General features: G+C 50.2%; 2 protein-coding genes across 5 annotated transcripts in view; one reads left to right on the top strand and one right to left on the bottom strand.

Moving 5' to 3' along the window:
• Positions 1-17,039, bottom strand: part of LOC118594502 (solute carrier family 22 member 19-like) — a 703,508-nt gene that overhangs the window by 165,665 nt on the left and 520,804 nt on the right. The gene's annotated exons all lie outside the window — the stretch shown is intronic.
• Positions 189-15,734, top strand: Chrm1 (cholinergic receptor muscarinic 1). 3 transcript variants are annotated; one of them, XM_036204464.1, is made up of 3 exons: positions 189-633; positions 1,071-1,163; positions 13,223-15,734. In XM_036204464.1, exon 3 carries the CDS (start codon positions 13,293-13,295, stop codon positions 14,673-14,675), a length of 1,383 nt encoding a protein of 460 aa, XP_036060357.1. In that variant the 5' UTR covers positions 189-633; positions 1,071-1,163; positions 13,223-13,292; the 3' UTR covers positions 14,676-15,734. The 3 variants fall into 3 exon arrangements, with proteins under 3 accessions (XP_036060357.1, XP_036060365.1, XP_036060373.1); XM_036204472.1 differs by lacking the exon at positions 1,071-1,163 and having other exon boundaries at positions 189-341; positions 523-633; XM_036204480.1 differs by lacking the exon at positions 1,071-1,163 and having other exon boundaries at positions 189-341; positions 528-633.

Consider the following 17,039-nt stretch of genomic DNA (forward strand, 5'->3'; position numbering starts at 1 on the left):
CGCGTGGGCATGTTGTGGGGGGAGGGCATGTGTGCAAAGAAAGCAGGCATGTGAATAACAGGGCATGTGTGTTGGGACATGGTGCACACGAGTTGGGGGCTTTCCGGTTGGGTGGGGGAAGGAGCCCGGGAAACAGAGTGTGCCTTTGTGAGGGGTGTGTGTGTGTGTGTGTGTGTGTGTGTGTGTGTGTGTGCCGCCAGTCTGTGTGCAGTGGGTGTGGGTGTTTGTCTCCCTGTATCCGCCTTCTCTCTCCTCCTGGACTTTTAGCCTTCCTGGGCTCTCCTTCCTCATGCCCTGCCTCCTCCCTCTCAAGGCTCAACGTGGATGCCCTTGTGGACAAGGTGGGCACACTCCAGGACTTAGTCCAACCCCAGATGCTGCCTGAGGCTTCCCTCCTGCTCCCCCTCCCTTTCTTTCCTCCCTATCCTCCCTCCCTCTCGTTCCCTTCCTCCCTCCCCCCCAAGGCTGGCGTGCCAGGGGGTGGGACATGCCAATCACTGGCTGTGCCTCTCCCGCTGCCAGCACAGGGCGCAGCTCCCCCCGGGAGCCAGGTGTTTGGGTCCCAGGAGACGCTGCAGGCCCCCGGAGAAACAGTGAAGCTGAGGACCCCACAGACCCCTCTCCGGTCCCATGGTGAGTACATTTGGGAAGGTTTGGGAGGGGCTGTGTTGAGCTGGGTGCAGAAGCAGCAGAGTCCTCTGGGACAGGGCAGGGACAAGGATGAGATGGAAATGGGGGTGGACTCTGGAGAGGGGAGGTGTCCAGGGAGGGGTCTAGAGGCCAAGAGGGCTCTGTAGCAGTGGGCATTGGCTGCTCCAAACATCCTGCCTGCTGGTTTCAGTGGAGTCATCGGATGTTTTTCTGGGCTTCAGTTGGCAGCAGAGATGGAGACCCTCTTAGGAAACTCAAACTAGACTTCAGAGGAGATTAGATGGCCATGTAGTTAGCAGATCCCACAGCACCCTAGAGCAGATAGGGAAAAGCAGGAGGCAGCCCTTGTCACCAGCACCCCATTGAAGGACGACCCCATGTACATACTTTTGGGGACACCTCCTTCTCTCCTCCTTCAGGGCACCCTGAATCCCACCTCCCCAATCCACCTTCAACCCCCCCAAGATGGATTGAATGAGGCTGCTGGCCAGATGGACAAGCTGGATGCCAAGGTGGGTGTTGGGCCAGAATCCAGCAGGAGACCAGGCAAAGAGCCCCATTGCTTTTTGGAGACAAATAAGCACATGGACAGCCACATCACCCAGAGAATATGGCCCTGGCATGCAGGGGACCCAGAGGGCCCTCCCCGTGTTTTAGTATCTCTGGCTTTTGGGAGGCAGGTCGCAGCCAATACAAGGGTCTCGGACAATACAAGGACACTAATGCACACATGTGTGCCCTCAGACTAAGGATGAGTTGAAGCCAGGGGCTCTGTTTTGTGCGGTTGCCACTTCTAAGATGGGTGTCTGGAGAGGGGGCAGTTGGATCATGAAGACCTGTACACCTTAGGTGTTCTTACTGCCAGTGGAGAGGGTTCCCTTCTTCCTACAGTGCACATCTTTCTGCAGCTCCAGCCCATTGGTCCAATGCCCCCTGTCTCACTGGCTGGAGGGACTCAGGCAGTCTCCAGCCAACCAGTCTCCTGTCCCAGGGTAACCAGTTGCTCCATGAGCTGTCTAAGGAAAGATCACTACCCCCAGACCTCAGCTACTAGGTAACATGATGGCTGCTAAGATATGCAAGAGGAAGAGATGGTAGACCAAGGCTACAGAGGGGATCTACCATTCTCGACTTCCCTGCTGGACTGGTGGCTGTGGCTTTAGCGGATCTTGAAGAGCAATGGGAAGTCCTAAGTGTCCAGAAAGGTCTAGGCAGAGCTGTCCTAATGTACGGTCAGAGAGAATGAGGCTGCAAAGGAGGCTGGCATGCTCATGGCCATAGAAGGGAGACACAGCAGTCCCACTGGTACTTGAACCCCATTCTTCTCACCCTCTGCACAACACTGTGCCACCACCTCTGTGAGCAGGAAGACAGGACAGAATGGGGAAGGGAAGGGCGTAATGAGCTTTGTGAGGCAGGAGCTTGGGCTCCCAAGCAGGCAAGCAGGGAAGAGGTGGGTGAATCTCGCTGAGTTTCTGCTCTGCTGTGATGCCATGGTGATGCCTAGAAGACTGGGGGAGGGAAAGAGAGAGGAAAGGAAGAGGGGGAGTGCAAGGAGTAAGGATCGGGGACATGCAGGGAGGCTGAGGGGCCAGCCTTGCTGATGCTGCGCTTGCAGAGCAGGGGCTAGGGTGCAGCCTGCTAACAGCTGGCTCTTCCCAGCCTGGCTAAAGATGGTCCAGTAGTCAAGGTCCATCACCAATGCGCAAATTTGGCCACACTTCTAGGACGGATGCTCCTCTTCCAGCTCAGCAGTGTCTTCACGAAGCGTTTGACTGGTGGCCACTGACCTCCACTAAGTTAGCTGGCACTTCCAGTGGTGGCTTCAAGCCTGCCAAAGAGATTCATTCCACTGATTTACTTCCTAGTTTCCAAGGACAGGGCATCAGGGGTGGACGTTTGTGAGCCTCTAACGAATCAAGAGCCACCTGAAGAGAAGAACTAACCCCAGGGGAGCCCCCCAGAAGGCTGGCTTCTGGGCTGTGGTCCCTGAAGAAGGGAGTAGTCAAGAGCCTTGATCAGGAACGCCTCCTTACTCCATATGTAAGGTCCCAAGTTCCCCATCCCTCGGCCCTCTCTGAAGACCACCTTCTCCCTGTTACCTCTGCCCCAGCCAGGTTTTCTGACAGCTTCCAGCCCCAGAATAACAAGATGGCTCCACACTTCCTTCTTGGGTCTTCCCCAGCCTGCTGCCAATCTCCACCTCCCTTTCTCACTCTTTGACCAGGCTAAGGCAAGTCTAATGTTTAGGAATCCTTTTCCCCAGCCTCCTATCCTCCCCCGTGGCTTCTTCCAGTCGGACTTCTTTTCACCAGCCAGATCCCCAGTCCCTTGGGATTTGGTCCAGGGCCCTGGCAGTCATCAGTCTGGCCTGCCTTGTGTTAGAGACTCTGACCTCATCTCTTAATTCTTGGAGGCCACATTAACTTAAACACACCACCACCACCACCACCACTCCACATCTATTCCTGAACCTCACTTAGCCTCCTTTCGCCTCTCGGTAAGACAGGATTTTCTTGGCCGTCGCACAGATGAAGAGGCTCTCTGTTATTTTTCTCTCAGGCTCTCATGCCAGGCAGTCTTTTACCCAGGAGAACTGGTGGAGAGAGAATCAGAAAAGCAGAAGGGCTCCAAAACAAACCTGCTGTGGAGCTGGTCGTGACCCCCACAGGCTCATCCTCAACCTCCAGAGCCTGAAGTCATTGAGGAGGACCCCCCCCCATGTATACATTCATGGATTTCTTCCACAAATATTTGTTGAGCAGTTACTATGTAGCAAGCCCAAAGATGAAGCAGTAAATGAAGACAGCAGAGCCCCTACCTTGCCTCTCCATCAGTTACAGCCAGATCTTCCCCTCCCCCACACAGCCATTATTCATCACACAGATGAATGATGCATACACGGGTCAGAATCTAAAGCAAGGACTGTTGGCTGACTCAAACTAGGGTTTGGCCCAGCTAGTGGAGATAGGTGGAGAAACTATTGAGACTCCTCGGCACGTCCCGTCAAGAACAGTTTAGAGGAGGGGCTCTCAGAGATGAGTCTCAGAAGCAGATGAGTGCATCACTGACAAGCTTTAAGGTCACCTCTTTTTGCAAATCGGAGATAATAGAATCTATTCTCAAGGAGTTATAACAAGTAGATTAAATTATGCATATAATGCGTAGAGCCATGTCTGGTATACTCAAGCAGCCAGTAAATATCAGTTCTATGATAATAATAGTAATATTATTAAAGGCTCCCAATAGTCTTCATCAGGAGGCCACAGTCCTGGGCAGAAAAGCACTCTCTCCATTTCTTAACACCTTCTTGCACCCAAAACACGAAAGGCTCCAAGATCCCGCCCATCCCCACAAAGCTATGAGCTCACCCCTACCATCCCCCAGTCTCATTCAGCAATGCACATACCCTCACACACAAACACTCATACTAGAAACTCAGCCCCATCCCACAAAAGGGCTCTCAAGTCAGGATAGTGACTTGCCTAAGGTCAGTGAAACAAAAGCTTGAAGCTAAGGATTGTCTTAAGGGGGCTCTGCCTGAACCACCCTGCAATCCATATCTCAGCTCTTTCCATGAATGTTTCTGTTTTATTTAATAGTTATTTATTTTTGCTGGGTGGTGGTGGCGAATGCCTTTAAATTCCAGCACTCAGGAAGCAAAGGCAGACAGATCTCTGTGAGTTCAAGGGCAGCCTAGTCTACAGAGCTAGTTCCAGAATAGCCAGGGCTACACAGAGAAACCCTATCTCAGACAAAGACAAAAAAAGATGTATTTATTTTTATTTTTATGTATGGGTGTTTTGCCTGTATGTATGTATGTCTGTGCATCACATTCCTACCTGGTGCCCCTGGAGGAGAGAAGAGGGCATTGGATCCTCTAGAAACTGGCATTACAGACTGGTCAGCCACCATGTGGGCACTGGGACTTGAACCCCAGTCCTCTGCAAGAAGATCCAGTGCTCTTAACCACTGAATCACCTCTCCATGAGTGTTTTGACAGGATGTGCTCTGTGAACATAATAGCTTCAAGTCCCCCTTTCAACCAGAGAGCTAACCCTGAACCCCTAGTTCATAAAACTTCTGGAGCCATCACTGAACCCCAGCATCCTGTGTCTCAGCCCCATGATGATTACAATCATGGGAAACCAAGTTAATTAATGACTGCCATCCTCCAGTAACCATCAACACAAGGTGAACTTCCCCCAGTCAAGAGTTACAGATGGCTCAGTGAGTAAACATGCTTGTCTTGCAAGTGTGAGGGCCTGAGTTCAAACTCCCAGGACCTGCATAAAAGTAAGCATCTGTAATCCTGTTGCTCCTACAAGGCAATGGGAAAGAGAAAGACAGGAGAATCCCTGGAAGTTTACAGGCCAGTTAGCCTGGCACAGGCACAGGCAGTGAGAAAACAACTCATTGTATACACACACACACACACACACACACACACACACACACACATACACACACACACAAGCGCGAAAGTTAAGGCTTAGAGCACTGACTGTTCTTCCAGAGGACCCGGGTTCAATTCACAACAACCACATGGTGGTTCACAATCTGTAATGAGATCTGGTGCCCTCTTCTGTCCTGCAGGCAGAACACTGTATACATAATAAATAAATTAAAAAAAAAAAAAAAAAAAGGTTAAGGCCAGGCATGATGGTGCACACCTATACCCCCAGCATTCAGAAGCCTGGAGTAGAAGAATTGCTGTGAGTTCAAGACCATCTTAGGCTAAATAGTGAGATCTCAAAATAAATAACTTAGAAGCACCTGTAGCAGGTGGCTCACCTATAACCACCTGTAACTCCAGTTCCAGGGGATCAGACACCCTCTTCTGGCCTCTATAGCACTGGCAAATGGAGCTTTCACTCACGCAGACATACTTACACCTAAATTTAAACTTTTTAAAGAGTAAAATGAAAAACTAGCTAAAAATGTAATTCCATTGGTAGTCTGCTCACCTAGCAAGCTAGAGCCCCTGGATTTAATCCCTAACACCCCATAAATTGGGTGTGGTGGCACATACCTGTAATTCCAGCACTTGGGAAGTAGAGACAGGAGGACCAAAAATTCAAAGTCTGGCTGGAAAGATGATGGTTCATCAGCTAGGAGCATGGTCTGCTCTTCCAGAGGACCAGGGTTCAATTCCCAGCACCTACATGGCAGCTTGCAACTGTCTAGAACTCTAGCTCCAGGGGACTCAACACCCTCACACAAACATGCATAGATAGACAGACAGATGAACTGACATATAGATGATAAATTAAGGATGACTGCTAGAGATCTAGTATATATAAGGCCCTGGGTTCAATGCCCAGGACAGAAAAGAGAAGAAGTAGAAAAGGAAGAGGAGGAGGAGGAAGAAAAAGAAACAAAACAAATTGATCAAGGATAATATTATAGATGTGTCATCTCAACACCTGAGAGGCTAAGGTGACAAAGACTTGCCAAGATTGCATGGCAAGGACTACAGTAGGTCCTGGTGAAACTCTGATGTGAACCATCATGCCTGATTAAAGCAAATACTTTTAGTACAGGACTCACTGTAATGGGAAAGCAGGGTCATCATCACCTGGAGCTGCACCACCAGGGAGAATGGAAGGTCCAGGGGGTGGTGAGAATCTGACTCTCATTCCCTAGAACCTCTGCCCTTTCTCCTCAGACATTCCCAGTGGGAAGCAAACGTCAGAGGGGCGCAGGGCAATTTAGCCAAGTAGAACAAACATAGGTCTTGAAGCCGAAAAGTTAGGGTCACAATCCCAACGCTGCTGCCTCCTGCGGGACCTTCAGAAAGCCACTGAGTGCTCTGAGCCTCCGCTCCCTCACCCGTACTACAGAGAAAAGTGTGTTCTGCAAAGGAAGGGGAATAGCGTATATCAAGTGCCTGGCGTACCCTAAGTATGGTGGCTACCAATCTGACCATTAAAAAAGATTTGGCAAGGATTTCTAGCCATCCAAGCAAGACTGCCAGCCTCCTCACCTCCAAGGATATTTGGATCATTTCTCACGGGAGTCCTGTACTAAAAGTATTTGGGGGTTGGGGATTTAGCTCAGTGGTAGAGCGCTTGCCTTAAGCAAGCGAAAGGCCCTGGGTTCGGTCCTCAGCTGGGGGGGGGGGGGGGATGCCAGGCGGTGATGGCACACGCCTTTAATCCCAGCACTCTGGAGGCAGAGCCAGGTGGATCTCTGTGAGTTCGAGGCCAGCCTGGTCTACAGAGTGAGTTCCAGGAAAGGCTCAAAACTGCACAGAGAAACCCTGTCTCAGAAAAAGAGGCAGGTGGATTTCTATGAGTTTGAGACTAGCCTAGTTTACAAAGTAAGTTCCAGGCTAATCAGGGCTGTATAGTGAGACCCTGTCTCAAAAGAAAAATTATTAAATTAAATTAAAGCACTTACATTATTTATGACCATCACTACTAGCCTCTAAAAGAAACTTGTGATGGGCAACAGGTCACCATGTTCCCACCCAGAGTTGATGTCCCTGCAGCTCCCAGGAAATGGACCTGAGTGAGCCTTCAGCTTCACCTCAGGGACTTGGGTCTTCTCTATGCAGCATCTGGAGATGTTGCATTTAGGACCCTAAACATCTTGCAGGGATGCTAGAATGGTCCAAATCCTCTTTTGTACAAAAGAGCAGATTAAGAACCAGGGAAGAGCTGGGGATGGTTGCTGCAGAGACAGGACACTGTGACAAGTGGATCAGCACAGGGAGTCTGGAAGGAAAGGTCTTTTACTGTGTGTCTGCTTTGGTACCCCACTCATCAGCTGTGGAGTAAGGGCAAGAAGAGAATGAAGGGTCGGGAGATTGTGTCAGTAACACGTGGTGGAAGGGATGGCACTGAGCTTCATTCCAGAGCCAAGGGTTCCAAGGCCAAGACTGGGACGAGTCAAGTGAGGCACTCACCTTGGAGCAAAAGTTGAGGGGCCAGTGGGGTACAGGATGTGACTCAATGATAAAACACGTGCTTAATATGTACAAGGTCCTGGGTGGTGCTCCAGTACCACTGAGGGTTGGGGGGAACTTCATAACACAGAAAGATAAAATTGCAACTTTGTTGTTGATTTGTTTGTTTGTTTGTTTGTTTGTTTGGTCTGTCCCCTACTCCCAACCCCAGACAGGGTTTCTTTCTGTAGCCTTGGCTGTCCTGGAACTCTGTAGACCAGGCTGGCTTTGAACTCAGAGATCCACCTGCCTCTGCCTCCCAAGTGCTGGGATTAAAGGGGTGTGCCACCACCACACAGCTTTGCTTTTGGGTCTTAAGAGTCTTGAGTAGCTCAGGCTAGCATCAAATTTGCTGTGTAAACAAGGTTGGCCTTGAACTCTCCATCCTCCTGCCTCTCCCTCTAGAGTGCCAGGATTACAAGAGTGTGCCATCACACCCAGTCTGGAACTTTTGAAAAAAAAATCAAATAACAAATCAGACTTGCATGTAATCCCAGCCTTTGGACAGCTAAGGTAAACTAATTCTGAGTTTGAGGCCAGTCTGGGCTACATTGGGCTACATAGTGAGACTTTGTCTCAATCAATCAATGCTACAACAAGCTAGCTCTTTTTGTAAATAAAGTCCCATGGGAGCTAGGGCCAGGTTTGGAGTAAAGCTAAGAGACAGGATTGCACAAGCGTAGGGCTGGATCCTGCCTTTGACATTTTAATTTGTCCTAGATTGTATTTGCATTGATTGTTTTCATATTACACAAAATATTAGTTTATTTACTACCAGGTTTGTGGGCACCTTTAAATTTTGTGGCCAAGATACACACCACCCTCCCGCTAAGCCTGAGGAGACCTCTTGCAGCTGGGAGGGTGCAGCCTCTCTGCCAGCCAGGACTTATAGTCTAGTTCCCTTACAGGTCTCTGCTACTCCAAAGCACATGGAGGTAGCACATGGGGGACTGTACTCAGTCTAAGAGCAAGGAGACCTTGGTAATGCCTTCTGTCCCCTGTTGCCAGGCCTCAGTTATTCCCTTTGTGAAATAGGTGTTAAACGGCCCTGAGTTCAGAAAATCAAAGACAGTTGCTGTGCAGGGCAAATTCACAAGATAGTGGCCACCAGCAACCTCACCAGGGAAGGCCCCAGCCTGATTCCAGCCTCTAGCTCACTACCTGACTTTAGTTCAGAAGGGGCATGACGAAACTCAGCAAAAAAAGATAAATCATATTTTACAAGACGTGGTGGCTCATGCCTCTAATCCCAGCATTCGGGAAGCTAAGGAAAGAGGCTCAATCGTGAGTTCAAGGCCAACCTAGGTTACATAGCAAGTCCAAGACCAACCTGGATACACATAGCAAGACTGTCTCAGGGGCTGGGGCTGTAGCTCAGTGGCAGAGTGCTTGTCTAGATGCACAAGGTCCTGTGTTCGAATTTTTATTGTTGGTGGGTTTTTTGCCAGAGCTGAGGACCGAACCCAGGGCCTTGTGCTTGCTAGGCAAGCGCTCTACCACTGAGCTAAATCCCCAAGCCTCTGTCTTAAAGGAAGGAAAAAAAAAAAGTTGTGGCAGAGAGATTAAACATGGTTGCGGATCATTAGTAGAGTGCTTGCTGAGCATGTATAAGGCTCCATGTTTGAGTCTTTTCCACACACACACACACACACACACACACACACACACACACACACACATGAGAGAGAGGTTAAATAAGATAATGCATGAACGTATAGCAGTACTTTAGCAGTGACTCAGGGTGAGCATCCAAGGCAATAGGCACCGTTAGTGTCAATCACCACTGCTCCACTATGGGAGATTCGGGGCCCTGTGCTAGGAATGAATGCATGACAAGCTAGACAAGTGGTTTACTAAAACCTGTGTCAGAATCCTCTGGACTTGTTTGTCTGTTTGTCTGTCTGTCTGTTTTGAGACAAGGCTTCTCACTGTAGCTCTGGCTATCCTGGAATTCACTCTGTAGACAAGGCCAATCTCGAACTCAAAGAGATCCACCTGCCTCTGCCTCCTGAGTGCTGGGATTAAAGGTGTGTGCCGCCACACCCAACCTTAGGAAAGACTTTTTTTTTAATTAAAATACAATTACATCGTTTTCCCCCTTCCCTCTCTTCCCTCCAATCCTTTCCATATACCCCCAGAATTTTCTCCCTCTCGACTCATGGCCTCTTTTTCTCTCATTGTTATCGCTACATATATGTATGTCTATATGTACACCTAAATACATAAATACAACCTGTTCAGTCCAGTTAGTGTTACTTGTGTGTATATGACTTCAGGGCTGACCCCTTGATATTGATAACCCACTAGGGACTCATCCCTGGGACAGACTATTACTCCAACTCCACTCCTAAGCAGAAGGGAGCCCTCATTCCTACACAGACTACATTAATAGGGACCCAATGCTCACTGTACGTCAGGAGCTGTTCTCAGCACTCAATGTGCAAAAACTCATTTAATCCTCTTAATTTCTTGAGGTATTAACTTAAAGGTCTTAGCTAATCCATACATCTCAGTTGAGAATTTAGGGTTCTAGACATTACATCACTTAATAAATAATAATAAAGTAATAATCAATAAAAGAAGATATAACGGTGCAAGGCTTTAATCTCATCACCTGGGAGGTAGAAGCAGGATCAAAGGTTCAAAGTCATCTCCCCCTGTGCCATACAGAGCACACCTCTGCTACATGAGACTCTGTCCCGAATGAATGAATGACTTATTTTTAAATATTTCTTTCATTTTTGAGATCATAATATATCATTTCTCTTCCTTTTCCTTTCCTCTCTCCATAACCTCCCATATACCCCTCCTTGCTCCCTTGCAAATTCATGGCCTCTTTTTCTCTAATTGTCATTACGTGTGTGTGTGTGTGTGTGTGTGTGTGTGTGTGTGTGTGTGTACACACCTAAATACATAAATGCAACTTGCTCAGTCTGTATAATGTTACCTGTATGTATGTTTGCAGGGCTGGCCATTTGGTGCTGGATAACACATTGGTGTGTTCTTCCTGGGGAGGATGGTTTCTCCCACTCTTGGCCTTCCTTGGTTGCCTGCAGACCTTTGTGTAGGGGTGAAGCCTTGCGGGCCTTCCACCCTCACTTCAGCATGTCTGTCGCTGTTATCCTTGTTCAGCTCATGTCTAGACAGTCGTGCTGGTGAAACTTTATGGGTGTAGCTTCTGACTTTCCAAAAGACACCATTTCACAGCAAACTCCCAGATTCTCTAGCTTATACAATCTTTCTGTTCCGGTTGTACTGTACTGATTTTTTTTTAAGATTTTTTTAAAGTTTTACTTATTTTTATTTTATGAATATGAGTGTTTCGTAATCTGTACATACATGCCCATGCACCACTTGTGTGCAATGCCTACAAAAGCCAGAAGAGGGTGTAGGATCCTCAGGAACTGGAGTTACAGACATTTGCAAGCTGCCATGTGGGTACTGGGACTTGAACCCAGATCCTCTGGAAGAACTCTTAACTGCTGAGCCATCTCTCCAGCTCCTGCGGGTGATTTTTTTTTTTTTTTTTTTTTTTTTTTTTTTGGTAAGTTTCATCACTAGTACTATCACATACTCAGTAACTGGTGAAGCATGGATTCAAGTCCAGACAGGTCTCACCTGCCATCCTGGTATTTGGGATGAGGAGGCAAGAAGAAACTGGAGTTCAAAGTCATCCTTGATCACACAGAGATTTTGAGACCCTGTCCAAGAAAAAGCAAAGCAAAACACAGCAATACCAACTCGTTTGTCACGACACTCCCACAGCCTTTTAGCTAGTATCAGGTGCGGTATTAAACGCAGGTGGCCTAACTCTGGAGTCTAGGTTCTTTAACTGAGGTGTCACATATACTCCCTCAAGTGTAAAGTGTCTCGCACACATGTGCACACACTGACAGCCACAGGCCTTATATTGCTCTCGTTGTCACACAGTGATCTCGTTCCCTGTGCTGGGAGCTCTACCACAATGGCAGTTCACTGAGAGCCATGGAGATGGCTTCAGCCACACACACTCCAGGTCATACACGGTCACAGACACAGCACAACAGTCTCTCTGTCACAGACCAAGCACCCAAGCGACACCAGTGCTTAGGAGGCTTTTGCTGCACACTGCTCTCTTAGGGTCCCAACAGTATAATCCCAAAAGCCAGAGCTTTGCTCTAGGGAGACCCTAAATTTCTTCAGTGGACAGATGGGGGGATAAAGAAGGACCCACCAAGTCACACAGCAGCTAGGCTTCCATCTGCCTTTGCTTTGGCTGTGGGTCCCCTGCCTCCTGGCCTTCCATTTTGCGCAACCTCTTAGTGCCTGGCCAGACTCCAGATCCCAGAAAAGTCTGAGGGATCTTCCCGTTCCCCATGCTGCCCTCTTCTAGCTGGGGCCAGGAACAGAGCAGAGAGGGAGGGGAGCCTCCCACATCCCATCTGGGGCCAGACCCTCACCTAACTGGGAGCTGAGGCCTGCTTCACATACAATCCATGGAAGAGTGTGCAGGCATAAACACACAGACATGCATTCCCACGTATCCCATTCCCGTTCTCCTGCCCCCTCTCCAGTCTTCTGTAGCTCAGGCTGTCCTCAAACTCACTGTGTAGCAGGGGATGACTTTCAGCCTCTGACCTTCTGCCTCCACCTCCCAAGTGCAGGGATTACAGGTGTGCGCCACCACCACCAACCCTCCTCTTTCCTCTGGAGTCTTTCCATCACTCTTTATTTAATGAAAGGATCACAGCGGAGCGGCCGTGCACAGCAAATGGAGGAACTGGGCTCTGACCTCACTCAGCATCTTGTCACTACAGCCAAGGCTGAAGCCGCTCAGTCACCATGGCCCCTTCGAGAAAGGGATGACAAGGGCCTTCTTGCTAAGAATGAGCAGGACAGTTAAATTAGATAACTTGATTAGGTGCTTAGCACTGTGTCTGGCATGTAGCAAGCCCTTCTTAAATGAAGGCTTTAATAAGGTGGAGTGAAATACTTGGAAAATTTCGCAGAGCTGTATACAAAGTAACTCTCCCAATTCATTCCTGCTGCATGAAATTTAAGGAAAACAGGATTTAGGGGCTGAAGAGATGGCTTGGCAGTTAAGAGCCCTGGCTGCTCTTCCAGAGGACTTGGGTTTAATTCCCAGCACCCACAAGGCAGTTCACAGTGTCTATAGTTCCAGTTCCAAGGGATCTGATGCCCCTCTTCTGGGCTCCTCGGGCACTGCTTACACATGATGCACAGACATCCGTGCAGACAAAATACTCATACACATAAAATAAAAATAAATGAATGTTTTGTTATTTTGAAGACAGGAATTAGTAGCAATTTCCCAAGGAGAAAATTGAGGTTCAAAGTCTGAATGTTAAGCTGGAATGAGGACTCAGATCCCTAGCTTTCAAGGCCACCCCATGCTGCCGGCAAATCTCCTTGTGGCTGAAAAGCACATTGTTAGCCACTGTGTGTGTGTGTGTGTGTGTGTGTGTGTGTGTGTGTGTGTGTGTGTGTAGGTGCTGGTGCCTGGAGGTGATGTTGTCCGGCCTGGAGTTCTGAGAGGCCAGGGGCTGGATCCTGTTACTCTTTCACTCAGAATTGCCAGAGACGCCCAGCCGCCCAGCCACAGCTCATGTCCTCTCTTTTCAGGTGATGTCCTTTCTCTGAGGGAAATCTGTGACTGGAGGAAGGGGCTGCCCCTCCATCCCACCTGGCTGAAATGAACACCTCAGCACCCCCTGCTGTCAGCCCTAACATCACAGTCCTTGCACCAGGAAAGGGTCCCTGGCAAGTGGCCTTCATCGGGATCACCACAGGCCTCCTGTCTCTGGCTACGGTGACAGGTAACCTGCTGGTGCTCATCTCCTTCAAAGTGAACACAGAGCTCAAGACAGTCAACAACTACTTCCTGCTGAGCTTGGCCTGTGCGGACCTCATCATTGGCACCTTCTCCATGAACCTTTACACCACATACCTGCTCATGGGCCACTGGGCTCTGGGCACCCTGGCCTGTGACCTCTGGCTGGCCCTGGACTATGTGGCCAGCAACGCCTCTGTCATGAATCTTCTGCTCATCAGCTTTGACCGTTACTTCTCAGTGACGCGACCCCTGAGCTACCGAGCCAAGCGCACTCCCCGAAGGGCAGCTCTGATGATTGGCCTGGCATGGTTGGTTTCCTTTGTCCTCTGGGCCCCAGCCATCCTCTTCTGGCAATACCTAGTTGGGGAGCGGACAGTGCAGGCCGGGCAGTGCTACATCCAGTTCCTCTCCCAGCCCATCATCACCTTTGGCACAGCCATGGCTGCCTTCTACCTCCCTGTCACAGTCATGTGTACGCTGTACTGGCGCATCTACCGGGAGACAGAAAACCGAGCCCGGGAGCTGGCAGCCCTCCAGGGCTCTGAGACACCAGGCAAAGGTGGTGGCAGCAGCAGCAGCTCGGAGAGGTCACAGCCAGGAGCCGAGGGCTCACCGGAGTCACCTCCGGGCCGCTGCTGTCGCTGTTGCCGGACACCCAGGCTTCTGCAGACCTACAGCTGGAAAGAGGAAGAGGAAGAGGATGAAGGCTCCATGGAGTCCCTCACATCCTCTGAGGGTGAGGAACCAGGCTCAGAAGTGGTGATCAAGATGCCCATGGTAGACCCTGATGCACAGGCACCAACCAAGCAGCCCCCCAAAAGCTCCCCAAATACAGTCAAGAGGCCCACCAAGAAAGGCCGAGACCGAGGCGGCAAGAGCCAAAAACCCCGAGGGAAGGAGCAACTGGCCAAGAGAAAGACCTTCTCACTGGTCAAGGAGAAGAAGGCGGCTCGGACCCTGAGTGCCATCCTGCTGGCCTTCATCCTCACCTGGACACCATACAACATTATGGTGCTGGTGTCTACCTTCTGCAAGAACTGTGTTCCCGAGACCCTGTGGGAGCTGGGCTACTGGCTATGCTACGTCAACAGCACCATCAACCCCATGTGCTATGCACTCTGCAACAAAGCCTTCCGGGACACTTTCCGCCTGCTGCTGCTCTGCCGCTGGGACAAGAGGCGCTGGCGCAAGATCCCGAAGCGCCCAGGCTCTGTGCACCGCACCCCCTCCCGCCAATGCTAATGGCCCCCCTCTCCTGCATCCTTCCACTCCAGCTCCAGGGAGAGGCAAAGTGTCCAGGGGCTGTATCTTCAGTCCCAGGGCCTGCTCAGGCCTCCCCTGGCTTCCCAGGGCCCTGGGTCATCTTCCTGGTCAGCCCAGAGAGACTGTTAGCTTTCCAAACTTTGCTATTCCCAGAAAGGGAGCGAAACCCGGGGAACTGGTTTTTCTGTTCCCTGCTGTGTGGGAATAGACTATTCACCAGGAAGAAGGCCCAGGAGGAGGATCCGGGCTTTGGACTCTGTTTGCGTTTAAGCAGGAAGTCAGGAGCCAGCAGGGCGGGCCAGTAGTTTAACGGTGCAGTCTTCCTTGGCCCGGCAGGGGGCCCAGATTGCCCTGAGAAATAGCGCCCCCTGGACCTACAGGTGGGAACTGACACCAAGTTTGGGGCAGAGGGAGCTGGTGACCTCTGGCTGGAGATCCCTCTCCTTGCACTGGCGTAGCCCATCCAGGTAGGCCCTAGGCACACTCTCCAGGATTGTCCAGTCTCCCAACAAATGTCCCCAGGTCATCCCGATGTGAGTAACCTCCAAGGCAAATGTCCAAGCGTGAGCAGGACAATGACACCAGAGGAGACCAGCTTGGCTAGACACACCAAGTCCCGAAGTGCAGCAGGACCAGATGTCAGGTGTCCTAACTGGCCCACTATGCCTCTTTCAGGGGGGCGGGGCGGGGCGGGGTGGGGTGGGGAGGTAAGGTGCCTGCTATCCAGTCCTACACCCACCCTCTTTCCCTGCCCCAAAGTAACCTCGGTCCATCCTTCCTGGCTCACAGCCATCACCTGGGTGGATCTGCTCTGGGTGGATCTAACCAGGCCTCCCGCATGCTGCCTGCCTCCAGCCTTGCCCCACACAGGCCTAGCCCAGCCAGCAGGTTCTCTTCTGTAAAACTCCCAGCCCAACCCATGCATGGCCTCCCTGCCACCCTAATCTCCAGGCCCTGCCTGGCTCCAGATGTTCTCTCCTTCCATCCTCAGCATATGCTGAGTCTGTGAATAAAAGTCACCTAACCAGCGGGCGCTAAGAGGATTTCCTCCCTGTTTTGGCTTGAGGCCCCGTCCCAAGGCAAGGAATGGATGGGGCAGGAAGGCACAAGTATTACATGCAGAATGTGGGCTACAGCATTTAAGGTGGATCCAGGAAGGACAGCGTTGAATGGCTAGATCAACTAAAGCCTGTGGGCCCCAGCACCCTGGGGCCCATGGCTCAGGTGAGTGGTGGAAAAGTAGTCAGGCCTGACCTCTGGAAACGAGGTGGCTAGAAGAAGCACCCCTGTGTATTCCATACACGGCTGCTCTAGGACCTTATCATATCAGAGAGAACAGAACTCTTCCAAACCCCCATTTGTAGATGGGGGAACTAAGGCCCAGAGACCCAGGAGAATTACTTAGGAATATCTCACAAAGCAACACCCAGACTTCCAGGTAGTCTACAACCTCCTGACCCCTAGACTGTGGAGATGACAGACCTAGGACACTCTAGACCACAGAGGTCCATCAGGATAACCCTCAGGCCACAATATAAAACAGTATATTGGTAATGGTGGTTCCCAAAGTCTAATGAAAATGAACCTAAAGAGATTAGCCCCACAGCCCTGAGCAGTGATATCAAAATGTAGTAGTGGCTAGGCATCCCAGGACCAACCTGAATGTCAGTGATTTGCTGGGAAACATACAGAACTCTACAAAGCTACTGGAGTCACTATCATAATGTAAGAACTCAGGAAAATGGCAGCAGAACAAAGTGACCAGAGCAGAGCCCCAGAGTAACCAGACACAGAATGCCAGTTCCCTTTCCAGGGAGCCACAGAATACTTAATTCTCCAGCAGTGATACAGCCTACATAACATACTGCCAACCAGAACCTTGGTGTCTGGTGTTTTTATTAGAGGCTAAGCATAGGGACATGGCTGACTGTCCACATGGCTGGCCTCAGTTAGTGCCCAGCCCCTCTAGATGTTTAACTGATAGAATGTGATCCAAGACCTCCACCACAAATCATATTTTTATTTTAGATCATCTGGTGTGGTCCAGGGTACACAGATGAGCAAAGATTTTCTTCTGTGTTGGATAGTCCAGTGGTTTGCCATGATTCCCAGGAGCCAGACAAGGCCTGCTGAGCTAACAGTGGCCCAGACCTGGAGCACCACTATCACCTGGGAACTTATATAGGTAAATCCCTGGGGTCACCACACATTTACTAAAATGGGAATTCTGAGGATGGAAACCAGCTGTCCGTAACCAGCAGCCTCAAGGTGATTCTGGTACAGGCTAAAGTTTGAGAGGAAAAAAAAAACTATCCTAGAGGGCTGAGGTCCTAGGTGGGATTT

This window comes from Onychomys torridus, chromosome 1, assembly GCF_903995425.1.
Source record: "Onychomys torridus chromosome 1, mOncTor1.1, whole genome shotgun sequence".
NCBI lineage: Eukaryota > Metazoa > Chordata > Mammalia > Rodentia > Cricetidae > Onychomys > Onychomys torridus.

Excerpts from the sequence above, each read along its gene's own strand:
- Chrm1 (XM_036204464.1), top strand. The coding sequence starts at position 13,293 with ATGAACACCTCAGCACCCCCTGCTGTCAGCCCTAACATCACAGTCCTT.